At 42.1% G+C, this 15,671-nt stretch overlaps 1 protein-coding gene across 1 annotated transcript; it reads left to right on the forward strand.

Annotated features, from left to right (window-relative positions):
* The first annotated feature begins 9,865 nt into the window (after positions 1-9,865).
* On the forward strand, positions 9,866-13,169 carry LOC128719036 (high affinity copper uptake protein 1). The gene is made up of 6 exons (XM_053812655.1): positions 9,866-10,066; positions 10,165-10,484; positions 11,114-11,143; positions 12,445-12,452; positions 12,710-12,716; positions 12,968-13,169. Exons 1-6 carry the CDS (start codon positions 9,866-9,868, stop codon positions 13,167-13,169), a joined length of 768 nt encoding a protein of 255 aa, XP_053668630.1.
* The last annotated feature ends 2,502 nt before the right edge of the window (positions 13,170-15,671 follow it).

The following is a 15,671-nucleotide window of genomic DNA, read 5'->3' on the forward strand; positions in this document are numbered from 1 at the left end:
CTGACGGTAGGATAACAGGTCTGTTTTCGTTACGTTACACGAAAGGAAGCTAATTAATCCGCTGTGTTCTACAGGGGCAGCAGCTAGGGCAGTGGGCCATTCCACCCGTGCACCAGAATGTGCATCCCTACCAGCAACGCTAGCAAAGAAAGGTTGTTTTGTGTTGCAAGAATCTTGCAAGCTTAACAAGATTATGCACGCATCACCGGGAAAATGCTATAAAATTCCCGTGAATTCTTCCACAGCACAGCACAGTGTGCTTGCTTACGGCTGCTACCTAATGGTATCAAAGATTCCTTTCTTTTCTGATATCGATTAGTTAGTGTTCGAACGACACGAGCTTCGATTGGCGATCGTCTTTAATCGTTTCTCTAACACACATACTCGATCAACGCCGATCGGGCCGCTTTATCTCGCGCAATTAAACATTCGATTTCGCATAGTTTGTCGAACAAGTTGGACAGCTACCAGCAGCGCCGGATAGGCTAATCGGGCGATGGCCTAACGCTTCTGTTAGCTTTGCTTTGGTGCCCCAATTCAGCCTCAGACAAAAGGATTTCGATGGGTACACGGTAAAGCAGCGCGGATTTCGACGAGCAGTTTCCATTTCCTGGCAGTTGTTTGATTTGAGAGCGGCGGTGAAATTCCCGATCGGGGAAATGTTTTTCCAACTTATTTTTTTTTTGGTTTTTGGTTTTTGGTCCTTCCTTCCAAGCCCGATCCGACGGTCAAGGTTCGATTTGATTTATATTCTACAACCAATCCCACACCCAAACAGCGCGTTATGCGATAAAATTCCACGGCAAACCCAATGCAGTGGCGGAAGCGAACTTAGTCCTGCCTTTGGGGAAAGTTTTATTTTTGCTGCAATCGTGCAATAAATGCACTAAAGCTAACTGCCGGGCAGAACTCGCTTACACGAAACGGTTCCAGATGGTGTAATTAGTTTATGAACTTTTTGCCCACCAGCGAACCGATGGTTGAATGTTCGCGCTTACGTAGCGATCATGTTGTGTTTTGCAAGATGCCCCAATAAAGCTTAAAGCGTGTGCTACAACCCCCCCATCGGGGCATATTTTTCGATCTCCGGTGGGGAAGTAATTGATAATTATAGTTTCCCTCGGCTTTCGCTGTTCGAATCCGTTGCAAAATTGAAAGAAGGAATTGAAAGGAAGATAGAACCGGTGGAAAGTTTTAACAAACTATTGATTATATTTTTATTGCAAGAGTAGTACGGTAACGGCAAACAAATGTGCACCAATGGCGCAATGATGATATTGTAAAAATGTTTTCCAGAATTATGTATTCTTGGAAGTTCCACTTTATGGTGTGGTTGTATGTTGTTCCTGCAGCTTTGTAGCAATTACACTGCATCCTGGTTTACGAATATGTATTCATGTTTTTAGATGTGCTAATTATTGGAAGCGAAAGTCCATAGTGCCATAGTCAACAAATTGTTATTATTATCCAAAAAGCTCCCCGATAATATGTCTCTCTTCAGTTGGTGCAAAATTCCTTCGAAATTATGACACACACAAGCCAAATTGTGCATGCAATTGGGGGAAAATGCCACAGGCTATAAGCGCGTGAACCAAAATATGCTAAAGTTTGGTTGTTTGGAAACGTTTTCGTATTTATTCCGTTTCGAACCGTTACATTTACAAGTGAATGTTGTTGAGTTTTTGTGTGTTTGTGCGGGGATGTATTTTTAACATTTCATTGAAATAAATGCTTTACACAACATCCGTTGTTCCCTTCAACATACGGCGTCATGTGTTAAGCGCTTGTATTCGCTGAAAGCATCAAAGCTCCCAAACAACAACATCCCACCCCCGAGGCAAAAAGCTCCCCTTTCCGGGTGAATTAAAGCGGGGCTTTGTTGGACGCTCTTATCGAATCTGTTGGCGGTAGCTTCAATATTAAACGACCTTAAAGAAGTTCCCTAGCGGAAGCTAAGTACAACTTGAATGCTTGTTACGAGAAAACAAACACCAATTAAATTTGTGATGGGCTCGACCTTTGGGCACCGAATCAGCCGAATGGGAGCCACATCAATTTGTTGTGAACGGCTTTTCCCACGCCCACGGTCTGCAGAGTTCATCGCTCTATTTTCAAAACTAACGAACGTTCGAAATTGTTGGTTTCTTACACGAGCTTTTTTACCATTTTGTGCTGCCGAAGAAACCACTAGCCATGCTATCGAGATTGATCAAATGGTGGGAGCGCCCCGTACACTTTCCGAACGGACGGGCGACCAGGGACTTCCATACCACCGGGACGGAGCACAGCGCTCAAGGTCACCCAGTTTGGTCGATTTTCGTGCCGTGCCCGTTTCCCTGGCGGGTGTCAGCTGCTTACGGACCATAAGCCTTTCAGCAATGCTTGCTCGTTGACTGTGCGCTTGTCCCACTAGTCGGCTAGTGCGGAATGTTGTTTGCCAGTGGGCGAGCCTTAGCAGCGTGTACATTTACGCGAACGAGAGAATGGTGAAAGGCGCTCAGATATTTCTCGTTTTCGTTGCTTTGTGGCAGTTTTGCAAACGTTGGGTAGTGTTGTGTAAAATTTGATGCTAGAAAGTATTCATTTATCTTGTTTCGACCTATAGTTCGAGTTGTTTTTCTTACATTCTAAACCTTTTAAAAGCTTCTTAAGCAATGTTGTGCATATTCCTTCATTAATCATTTAAAACTACCTCCTACCAAAGACAGTATTCAGCTGCATCTACTTAAATCTCGCTCATAAAACTCGCGCGGCCTTGACCTACACCGCGTGCGAGATGCGAGTGAGAGCGAAACGTGCCAAAAAGAGGTGCTCATTTGTTTCCTATTTAAAATTAAGAGTGCCATTCAACAATCCTGAGGTGGAAATGTGGGTCCTTTATTAATAATTCAACCGAACTGCTGTCATAACCGGATGGATGGGGGGCTGTACATCGTTAGTTTGCGGCTCTCCTGTGCAGCGGAAGGGTGGATGTCTTCGAGTTGGTAAACTAACGAGCCGAAAACCCTCAGAATAATTGTGGCGTCTGGACTTCGGTGAGATCGGTAAAAACGGTTGGATGATTCGGAGGTGTATTGGTAGCGCTGCCGATCATCATACGACAGGACCGATCCATAATCCCATCCAGACTAATCCCCCCATATGCGCGACCAAGCTATCCAGCTACGGGTAAATAGTGTCCAAGAAAGCCAGGAATGGAAGCCCTAACCCACATGACGTCAAATCAAAATGGACAAAATTCAATAATTTTTCATACGAGTTCCATGTCACCTAAAGGACAACCCAGCACTGTTTTGTGTTGTATTGCTATCCTTTAATGCACAACCAAAATTTAAACAGTGTGACTTTTAAATGTTTAATAACCTATACCAAAATTTTAAGACTGTACAGGCTTTGTTCAAACCGCAAATTGCACGGCGAACCGAAGAAGTTTTTTCATGGTATAATTCTTCATATTCGCCCGATTTGGTCGATCTGTGATCGTTTTTGCCAATTTGTAGTCTTGTTCTGGCCACTACAGCACAAAACGCCGCGCTGATAGCAGACATCACAGCCCAATGATGAAGATTGAAGGCAAACTGATCGCTGCATTCTCCCTTTAAAAGTAGTAGCAGTCGGTCAAATCGTGAACAAGTGCTTGAACAGGATGGACATTGTTTTGTGAAAGTTTGTATCAATACCAGTCCCTTGTTGGCTATAAGCTCAATCGATGGATCAATCGATCCTTATGGGAGGATCGTTTGAAAAATTGAAAAATAGTTAGTTATAGCGTTTAAACGAAGACTTCCACCCAGTGACATTTGATAAGCGTCCAGTCAGACAGCGCTCTGTTAATTTACCCATTTGAGCAATTATCTTCGTCTGGCTGTATCATTCACTCGTGTGGAGGTTGTGTGATGACGTCCCAGAATGCATCGAATAAAACTGAGTTAAAAACTGTTTTTTTATGTTAATCATGCTTTTCAAATGGTTTTTAAAACGCTTGACAAACAATTACTCGATCCGTGGTGCATCATGCTCATTGAAAAGATTTTCCCTCAAGTTACCCTTAAATTACCCAAGGCAAGTTAGGGATGATTTAAAGTTATTTTAACGAAATTTGTCTCACTTGATCAAGGTTCTTTGATGTTAAAGCTAAAGAATGCAAACTTCTTTATTTTAAGTGGCGTTATTTGAGGTTCTGGTCAGTTAGCGTATGATCGCGAACTGAGCGGCCACCTGAAAGGGCATTTATCCTGAATGCTTCTTAAGCATAGGATTCAAGCTTTATTGCATACGAAACTTGTCCATTTTTTTAAATGCACACGTTATTATTATAACTAGGTCAAGATGTATCAACATATGCAAATCATGTGTAACATTCACTTAACATCAAAGAACATAACCCACGTTGTAAATGGTCTATCGAATATATAATAATGGTCTATTTAATATATTTTTAAATAAATTCTACTCTATGTACATACTATTTTTTTCGCATGCTGTCCATTTATTGGCACATTGTTCATTACCGCTGTATTATATTCATTCGTTCGAAGCATAGGCAATGTTGTGCATTTTAAATACTGCACTGCTGCCGTGCATGCGGTTCTCATCCTCGCGAATCTGTCTGCCCTGGTACGATAATTGATAATTGCGTTACGTACCGTAACCCGAATCCCGAATGTACGTGTTAAAAACCCGGAATCAAGTGAAGGGAAACAAAATGGCGAGAGATTATTTTTCCAGCCCTCACCCGAAGCTCGGAGCGTTTATTTGTTTATGCCACCTGATGCCACCGTACAGGGGCCACCGACACACGTGCTACTGTAAACACAATCAATAGCAACGGAATCCTACCCCCACCGGCTCCCCGGCACCACCACACCCGCACACCGTTCCGGCGGACAATGATCTCGGTAAGGGGATCAACCAGCTTCTCCTGACGGCAGAGTCGAATGCTAGCGCTGGTGCGATGTTGATAAGGTTGTCGAAAGTGAAAAAAGAATCACGGTAAATCGACGACGGTTTGCATCACTACCTTCCAGCTTCCGGGCGGTGACGTACGGTGGAAGTGTGGTCACGGTTTGCGTTGAAGCCCCACGGTTCAACCAACCCGCTCACGACAAACTGCGTGATGTGATGCGGGGTTTGATACAGTGAGCCACGTACAAATAGTACATGAGCATGGGAAATGAAGAGTATCTAAGGCACGGTTGTACACCGTGACGTCAACAACACCGGGTAGGACGCCGGATGTGGCGGGAGGTTCTAGGGACGTGTGTGAGAACCAGCACAGGCACCACCAAGTAATGAATCACACTGCAACAACCATTTGAAGGGTGATCAAATCACACGACGTTGAGGTGGCCGTACTGACTGGTGGCCATGCCTCGCAACTACACTCGTTGTTGCAGTGATTCTCGTCTCCGATTGCGGCCGGCGGACAATTGTCTCTAATTGAGCGGAATCGAAACAATTCCGTCCACGTTCGCGACATGTAATGCCATATACCGGGCCCAGGGGTGTGTTTGCTGTTTTGTTTTTTTTCGTTTGTTTGTTTGTTGCCATTACATCAAGTCCCATTTTGACCCATTTATTTCCCGCATGTTCGTTGGTAGCTCTATGCATCATGCATCAGATAAAGCACAAGCGCTTTGGCATGATAAAACCAACGCTCTCGCACGAAAAGATGTTGTGAAAAACCTTCCAAAACCACGATCTTTTACAAGATAATGGAGCGAGGGCACCGCAGTGTACTCTTTGCTCCCGTCTCACGGAATTAAATTTAACGGCGAAGAACAACAACAGCAGCAAAAAAAAACCTAAAATAGCTCACGTTCTCTATCTCATGCAATATGCAAATTTTCATATAATTTAGTCAGCGTCCTCGTCCCCGTACTTGACCTTCAGCATGTCCTTCTGTGGGGTGCGAGTGATACGGTTCGGGCTATGTGATGAAATCACTTCATTCTCTAGAACTTGCCAAGCATGTAAAGCGGCTTCATGCCTCATCCGCTTTGTGGGTAACTTTAATAAATTAGAATGTCTCTCTTGTCGAAGCACTGCTAGTTTATCTAGCACCGGCAACGAAACACCCAGCTTTTCCTTATCACACTACTGCGGTCACAGCAGGCAACGGTAGTTGTCCGGAATGGTGTTGTTGCCTAGTTCCAAATCACAAACAATCGCAGTTTGGTGTGGGCACTAGCCTGTGGTTTCCATTACTTGTGGTTGTTTTTTTTATGATAAATTGTACATACTTTTAACAACACTTATTACACGGAATGGAACATTTCGTTTGGCAAAGCCCGACCGGCAATACTGTTAGCCTGTGGCCCATATGAAGTTTATAGAAATTCTCTTTTAATTACTTTATCGATAATGGATTATGATCAAACACCATCCAATTTACACCTTCTGGCTATTTTTATGTTACTCGTCAGGTACGGGTCTTGGGGATTAAATGAAGTGGATCTCGATTTGATTGCCATTTTCCCGGAGGTTTCGTGGTGCTATTTCAATTAAGTATATTTCCGCCGAACCGTACGGGTGCTGAACATGCTGAAAAAATGAGTAATTATACATTAAATATTTTTTTCATTAACACATACCGATGGCTGGTTGATGATTTTAATGATTTTATATATTATTCAGCAGAGTGTTGATCGGTTTTTTTTTTGTATTGAATAGCACACATAAGAAAGCTATAAATATAGTAATGGAAAATCAAATGGAAACCATAATTGCTATCTGGTTGGTTTTATTTATTTTACTTAAAATTAGGTGATTACCAAATACAGTACTTCGTTCATCAAAAATGTGTATAAAACTGTGTATTTGTAACTAATTGTACCAAGGGTTTTAGGGCTGTTAAAAGGAAACGTTAAACGAAGGATTCTCCATCAATATGGTAGCCATTAGACGTTTTGTATGATGTCAGCACTGCAATCTGTTGGGAACGAAAATAATTAAAACGTTCTTCAGACACTTTAAGCACCACTATAAGTGACTTTAAAAATTTAACTTCCCTTGACAAACCTAAAAACAATGGACGTTTTCCCCAAGTCCTGCCGCGTACATGGTTTGACAACTACAATTGAGTATATCTCCAGCATTTGAGCCATGCTGGGCTTTTATGAGCAATCCATCTCGTATCTAGCAACATTTAATAACCGAATGCCGGAATAATCGCTTGACTTAAATAACGCAAATTGTGCTGGCCGGACTCTAATCTTCCGTTTAATCCAATTTCACCGTAGCCGTGTTTATGTTCGATTAAAAATTCAATTTTCACATCTGTTATCAATCCTTCGATCGCTCACATGTGTATGGAAATCATTCAATCATACCAATATTAGCATTTTTGTTTGCCAATTTCCTCGTGTTGTTGAATGCATGCTCACTGCTCACTGCACATGCATTAATTAGGAAGGCGGACACCGCTCGGTGATGGAGTCTCTCGTGTCGTGTTTATTTAACACACGGGAATGGTTCAGAATTTCACCCGCTGCTTCCGCAGTGTGTTTTTTTCAGTTGGGTTTGTTGTTTAAAATTAGTGCCACGTAGCAAATGTAGGCCAAACTCGTACCTGCCTATGTCCATCGCATACAAATGAGATAAAGTAACCGCTTCACTGATGCGGATCAGCTAATTCTTCTACATCTTCTAATGCGTACTGCTTTTACTGAAGCCGTTTTGACAACAAAAATTTCATTAAAATGTGCTACCGATCGATACACATTTTAATTCTTCACTTGCGTTCACTATCGGCGATGGTGCGACGCATTCTTATTTTTCATCCTCCCTCATACACAAAGCTATGCCATCCGTCGTGGATAACGCCAGGGGTTGGCAATGGTCTGGTCTGGCCAATGGTCCTGAATGACTTGAAAACTGAATTTTGCTTTGAGTAAGGAATACTCTCTACATATAAAAATCCTTATTTCAAAAACTTCGCCTTCCCGTCAGGTCTTATCGGTTGTAATGCTTGAAGCACCTAGTAATTCCATCGTAGCTCGTTGTATTTCATATCAGCCTTGTACAACTTTCGGACATGTTACAAACTTGTACTAGTTGTTATCTATAACGAGACCACATGCCACATGGAATGGATCTCCTGCCAAGTCTCTTGCTATGCAACGCTTCGATTCGAAGCACCTGGTCATTTGCCGTCATGTACAACGCACAACTTTCATCAGTATTTTGTCTGTTTTTGTCGACATTGAACTGATACTTAAGCAGTGGGTACCGTATTTGCAAGCACTTTTGGTGTTTTTTTTTTTGTAGTATAATTTGATGAGGCAAGCAGATTCCATTTTTAAATGTTATTATGGTTATGTTGTATATTTCTATACTTAATACATTTAAATATAATTAGCACTTGGCTGGCCCTGATTAAACGTGACAAAAAAATAAAAATATTTCATGATAATAATCACAAAAATGTTTCAGATCCGGATTCCAATAAATTCACTGTAAACAATAATTTAAACTTTAACAAACTTTGTTCAAACAAGAGCATGATGGAAAAAAGATATTCACATTCTTAAGAGATAAACCCATTTATACGACACTCTTTGCATGGTTTCATGATGATTTATTTATTTTTATGAGGGAAAAGGTGTGTTCCTTAAATTACAAGAATTAATTATTTATGCCGAAATAAAGTTCAAGGGAAATAAACACTACCATTTTGTGATACAGAATCCATTGATATTGTTAAGGCAGAAAATGGAAAAGGCAATCGGTTTGCTTGCCGACCCCTGCCGATTAAACGACCAGAGCGAACCGAACCCCCTCCCAGCACGCGCGCGCACGCACAACGTTGGCATGCGTCCAACTGCCAAATTCCACACTAAATTGCACTTTTCGACGGTGTGATAACCGACCGGTAACCGATGCCGAGAATGTTGAGATGAAATTTAAATGGCAAGTCATATATGCCGGCCGGAGGTTGCACCAGCCGTTTCCGGGTGTGTTTGAAAAGGTGCCCAAAAAAAAGCTTCCCACACAAGCCTCATAGAAACTTGCGTTCGCTAACACTATTAATGATGCTTTTTGGGCTGAGACTTTCAATTTTCCCCTTGTCTATTATAGCAATTTTCCTTCTCGTTGACTTTCACAAACTGCTCGTCCACTGCGTTCGTGTGTTTTGAGGAAAAACTCCACTGAATGATGGCATCCTGCCTCCATAGCTTTCAAATCCTGTGGGAGAACAGCAAGGCGGAACGGAACAGAGAACACGTAATGTGATAAATTCTTACCGACATTCTTACGCTTCTATGCCTGCGTGAGGTAGAGGGAGGCAACACAAATAGAAAACCGGAAACCCGGAACTTGCAAACTCATCCTTGTGCAGATGATGGTACGTGTGCCACCCGTTTAGTCAGCTGGATGCATTTGGACCACCAAGAGTAGGTCGATTGCGAACACACACTCATACAAATGGCGTGGAATCAATTAATGTTTGGCTTTGGGTGTGCCTTACAACGATGCAAACGGCCCAACTGTTAGTTCGTTTCGTTTTCCAAGCTATTTGCTTGCTGAAAGAAATGTCAACTCATAAGAAAGATACAGTCGGCACTTTCTTATACAGCGCAACTTGGGGGAACGGTGTAGAAAGTACCAGTACAGCACAATCCTTCCGGCACGTTCCGTGCACAGGACGTGTGAAATATGGCCTCCGTAAAATGTATTTCTCATTGAGCTTTATTCATCCATTTTTCTTCCAGAGAACTTTTAGTCTTCCCCGATTGTCCGTGCAGTTCCCAACACGCTCCACGTCTGGTTCGGGAAGCAAAACAAACGACGGGGCTGAAAATCTCGAATCAGTAAGCTACCACCACCACCACCGATCAGTAGCAACATTGACGGCAAAACATACATGGACCATTCGGAGCACCACGACTACAGCCAGCACGCAAACATGTCGAGCGGGGGTGCACATGCAGGACAGGCCGGTCACACAACGGTCGATCACAGCGCACACGATCACACGATGATGGATCATGGTGCGCACGGTCAACATCACGGTGCGGGTGCGGCGGGTCCAGCCGGTATGGTACACCATATGATGTCGATGTCGGTAAGTACCCGTCGCGAAGATAATCCTACGCTGGAATTTGGCTTTCAATAGCGTTGCCTCCCTTTAAATTCCTTTCTGTGTTTTTGTTTTGTTTTTAGTTTCACGGTGGCTACGACGAGACGATCCTTTTCGAACAGTGGAAAATCGATAGCCTTAGCGGGTTGCTCTGGTCGATGCTGCTCATCTTTGTGATGGCTGCGCTGTACGAGGGCTTGAAATACTACCGGGAGCATCTGTTCTGGCGGACGTACAATGCGCTCCAGTATCGCCCGGTCACGGTGACGGAGAAAAGCAATGGCAATGGTGTGGTGGCGGCCCCCGGTACATCCGGGACCGCCGAACGGGGTGCTGGCGAAGGTCTTAATGGAACCGGTGGCGGTGGTGCAGGACTGAACGAGGAGGGTGGCCGAATCGTGCAGTAAGTTTCTGGCACAAATGCCACCGACCGAACGCTTATCGACAATTGAATTATGTTTCGCCCATTTCCCACCTTTTCCCCCCCTGTACACACCTCCTACCAACTGTCCTCTCCCTGAGACGTGGAAAGCGATTATGGCATTCCTGCGAAAGATGAAAATATCCTTCAGTGGCATTTTTTCACACAAATTTCTCATTCTTTTTTCCGTGTTCCCTTATCATCGCCTTTGCTCGAATTTTGCCCCTTTGCTGTGAACGATGCCGTTCTCCCGAACGATGGGATGCTGTTACGATGCGCTATTGTTTCGTCGATAATGTGTCTCCTGTTGCGCTCATCAACAAACCCGTCCATCTCGTGGCCCTTTGCTGTACAAACTGAACCGAACAAAATACCGCAACTCTACCGCACATGTTAATGTCATCACCATGCATCGTCATTGTCCATCGTCCCGAAAACCCATCCACCCATCACGATCCAACGTCACCCGGGAATGCAATTGCTTTGCGTTCGGTGCATTACACGAATTTTGGATCCTTGTGACATGCAATTCGTCGCAACATCAAAACAACTACGAACTCCGCGTGCGATCAAAACAAAATCAATATTCGATAATAATACCCTGCCCACAGCATGGTTGGTGAAGTGATCCACAAGCAACCGTAAGTTTCGCTTACATTGTAAATATGTGTTGTCTGTTGTAACTGCTATTTCCTTCGTTAGTACTGCGTTGAGTAGTGTTTTGTTATTAGAAGACCTTTAGAAAGTGTACTTACACTTGCCTTCATAATTAACATGATATTAGCATGATTTAGCGAAAAATATACGCCACTAATGCGACCCCGAACTAATTTTCTTTGACTCAATTGAACTAAAACTGTCGACTTTATGCAGATTGTAATCCTTTACTCGAGTTCGTTCCCTATTTTTGCATGTATTAGAATAAAAAAAAACACACACACACACAAACACAGTCCATACCTTACCATCTTACTAGCAACTTATTGAAAAGAAGCTTTTAGCACACGGTGCATTATGCCACAAAAAGGGAATAAACAACCGGGACACTCGTTTCCTTCCATACTGTGCTTTTTTAAGCCGTTGCCTATCCTACATGCTTTTGCATATCGCATTTACCCTATTGCAACTTTCTCTTTTTTGTTGCATCCATTTTCTTCTTTCGTTTCATTCCACGCTTTATCTCTACTGGCCGGTTCCTGCCCCACCGGGGTGTTTCATATCGCTGCTTGCTTACATGCTCTCCCTGGTTTGCTTTTTGTCGGTCGCTTATCTGAAGGCACCAGTACAGGTATGAATATTTGCATTTGATTTATTTCTGCCTGCAGCCCACCGAAGAAAGTTAATCGTATTAGAATAAGTTTTTATAAAATAATTTCCCCCTTTTTTGCCACCGGATGCATATGTCCCTTTTTTTGCTGCAAAATGGAAATTGCTTTGCATTGACTATCTTATGATGGTTTTGGTTCACAAACAAAAAACAACTTTTTCAATTGCATTATAAAATCAAAAGCAATACGTCCCAACAAAGTTATGGTTTCCGATAAACAACCGATGCAGCGATGGCTATATTTCTTCGTATGTTATGCAAAATAAATTATCCTCATTCAGACAAACCAAGCTGGAGGTTACGATTGGATGCATCACACAAGACGGAACTCAATTTACAACCGATGTGAAAAGGAATCGTTCAATATTGGAAACACATTGATTGAAATTGATATAGGTATTTCTCGTTCCGAGATAGGTTACGCTGGTCATACATCTGTTGATATGCGATCCATCTTGTTGTCCAAAAGGTGTACCCCGTGTGTACCTCTGTTGCCGCCCAATGCCGTTTGACAAACTGGCAGTATTGTACTAGGAACCAGTAGTACAGCAACCAAACTTAATACTTAATCGCAGTGGGGTTACATATGAAATGATCAAACACTAATGATTCCAGCTCGACCGGTTCGATGACACGTGTGCTCCATCACCTTCATATTGGTTTAATGAATTCACCTGAACTAACAACATGCATGCAGCTAACATGCTGCCACCATCACATCATGCTGCATTTTCGGAATTATCTCTCATCTCACATTCGGGTGCCTGATTGGTGTCAATTAGCTAAGGAACGCTGTACCGTTCGGCACTGTGTCACTGACGCGTTACTCATATACTTAATGGTAGTATTAACAGAAAGCAATCATGCTCCATTTTTTAAGGCTGTAGGTTCTCCTGATTATGCTCTGTGCAGGCTTCATTTCATTTGCTATTCTGCTTTAGTTTGAACTTCGTCGCGTACTACCAATGATTAAAAGGCTACTGGCCGTTCCACTCGCGTTATAGATAGCATACTAGTAGACACTAATTATTGCCTTTGGAATTAACCTTGTGCGGCATCAATAATGTCTTTCTCTATCCCAAAAAAATAATCAATAGCATTCGTCTCACACATCGTACGCTCTACTCTTCACTTTCAGGCCGACAATGCTGTCGCTGATGCACCTGTACCAAACGTTACTGCACATCCTCCAGGTCACGACGAGCTTCCTGCTGATGCTAATCTTCATGACGTACAACACGTGGCTCTGTCTAGCGGTCGTCCTGGGTGCCGGTCTCGGCTATTTCCTGTTCGGATGGAAAAAGTCCGTTATCGTCGACGTTACCGAGCACTGTCACTAAAGCGAGAAGCGATAGCTTAAACATAAGCACCTGGCATTCGATGGTGGACAACACCCCGGTACACATTCTGTACCTGCGAAGTGATGGTGGGTTGGTCTGTTGTTTGGTAAAACAAAAAAAAGAAAAACACTGTTATGACCGCTCTATATCGGTACACTTTGACCGGGCAATCCAGTTAAAACCCCATCGATTTGGCTTTTTGTCGCTAGCGGGCTTATTATGAATCTATGGTACTATATACACAGTAACACAAAGGAAAAGAAGGAGTAAACATCGAAAAAAAAAGACACAACACTAACGATGGGTAGGGATTTGCAAAAGGCAAATAGCGAGTTGCAGTGCGAGAAAATAACAAACAGACAGCTGGTAGGCACGTAGGTCCATCTGTGTAGCATCAATTTAATTGCAGTGCTACGGATCGGATCAGCGCATAAATTAGGCATGTGTGTAACCTCGCGGAAAGCGAAAAGAGCTATCCGCTGTGGTACTGTGTGAGGATATGTAATACGAATTTACCTGTTGATTGAATGGATGCAAAGCTTCCGGGTGTTGTGTATTTGTTTGATGGCGCACTCGTGGAAACGGTAGAGCAAAAATTGACCGGTTGTGCGAGTAATGACTGGGAAACTGTCATGCAGAAACGAAACAATAGCATAGTAGAATCGGAACCGATGTAGGGTACATGTTATGCTCAAACAGTAAACACTAGGCATACAAATTCCTATCAAAAATGCTGATAACAAACACTTTTTTGTAAATATCCTAATCAAATCAGAGTGCCGAGTTTTGGTCGCTAAAAAAATAGAAAAGCGCTAAAGGAAGATCGCAAAAAAATCGAAATATCATATTCTAGTTGACGATACACGGCCATTGTAAACGAACATAGTGTTTTTTTTTTGTGTGTGTGTACAGTATGGCATGTGAGTGTTTCGTGGTCATAACGTGGTCATAACATGTACTAGGCGCACAGGAGACACACAAAGTAACTTGCAGTAGTAGACGTAAAAGCGGAGAACATATTTTAAGAAGGAATTGAATCGAATGGCTGTTGGTCATATTTTTATTCAAAGATAACAAAACAAAACATACAAACTCCTAGATGTTGCATTAACAATAGAAGAAAAAGGCTGGATACCGATCTGCCAAAGGATCGGGAAGAATATTTGGAAAAAAAACAAACATACAAAAACAAGGCGAGGATGTAAAAGATAAGAAAATTTATCAACATTTACCGTTTTACCAAACAACTATTGAATTTAGCCCGTTAAACTGTATCGCGAATCCACTAGAAATCGGTGATTTACACGTTATTTTCCTCAAGTTTTATTATGACATGCACTTTTATTATGTTATTTTCTTTTGTTTAATATCAATTTAAGCATCGGTAGTCGGCCACATCACTGCCACTATCATGCCTTGCAAATCGTTTTTGCATCTAAAAATTTTCTATAATCTTTCGTTCAATTCATTAATCTATGTTTTATTGATTTGTAAGTTTTCCGGCGGATCAGACCCGCCAGAACGTAATTTTGGAGGGTAATTTTTAATGTCCATATTATTGGCTCTGATTGAAATTGCTCGCAAAGAAAAAAAAATCCACACATCCAAACGTAACACTAGCTGCGTTCCTATTCGATGCGTTCCGGCAAATGTATAAGTGCGTCCTTTCCCAGAATACTCGCAACACGATAAGAGATAATTCAAGCAAGAATCGTTGAAAAATTGTACAAGCCAGCCAGCTTACCAAGTTAGATAGGGATGTTTTTATGCAACAAACAAACAAAAGCGAAATGAGAGAGAAACGATTCAGAAGCTATGCAGAAAAAAAAACAATGGTTTCGGTTTAGCGTTTAGTAGGTATGGGCATTATTCGCTGCGTAACCTCTCTGCCCCGCTCAGTTTCTATTGGTCACTTTGTAACGTGTTTTTTGTTTTGTTTTTCCACATTTTCTTTCCCTGACTATTATTTTTATCTTCCCGTTGTAGCGTACTTTATCTCCTCCTAGATGGTTAGATTTGTTAGATTTTAGTGCAATACTATTAGTGATTTATTCTCTTTTTATACAAAACAAAAAAATATATACACAAAATACACAACATTGCAAAAAACAAAAACAAAATACGATCGAATGAAGTATTGGGAAGTGTGATGGTGAAGATGGTGATTGGGGATGCATTAGTAGTTTGGAAACAAACCAACGGTGTTTTTTACACTAGGCGAGACCGTTTCCCGCCGCTATCATTTTAAGAAAGTTGAAATTTTATAGACTGGAAACTACGAATCGATCCACATTCGAACGGCGAAACAGGTCTTTTCGCTCCTACTACTAGCGTTCAAAACAGACGTAGATGCAACAAAAGAAAAACAACACATTAGCCCTTTTGCTTGATTTTGTTTACATGTGTTTGATTTATTGAAACAGATTTTTGATTCCACGTTATGTATATTTTGTATAATATATTTGTTTTCCCCTTCCGCTAAGCGCTAGCGTTTGTAGGCCG

This window comes from Anopheles marshallii, chromosome 2 (genome assembly GCF_943734725.1).
Source record: "Anopheles marshallii chromosome 2, idAnoMarsDA_429_01, whole genome shotgun sequence".
NCBI lineage: Eukaryota > Metazoa > Arthropoda > Insecta > Diptera > Culicidae > Anopheles > Anopheles marshallii.

Bases quoted from the DNA above. Each gene is read 5' to 3' on its own strand.
- LOC128719036 (XM_053812655.1), top strand. From the start codon at position 9,866: ATGGACCATTCGGAGCACCACGACTACAGCCAGCACGCAAACATGTCG. The intron at 10,067-10,164 runs GTAAGTACCCGT...TTTTGTTTTTAG, and splicing joins ACCATATGATGTCGATGTCG to TTTCACGGTGGCTACGACGA. The intron at 10,485-11,113 runs GTAAGTTTCTGG...CCCTGCCCACAG, and splicing joins GAGGGTGGCCGAATCGTGCA to CATGGTTGGTGAAGTGATCC.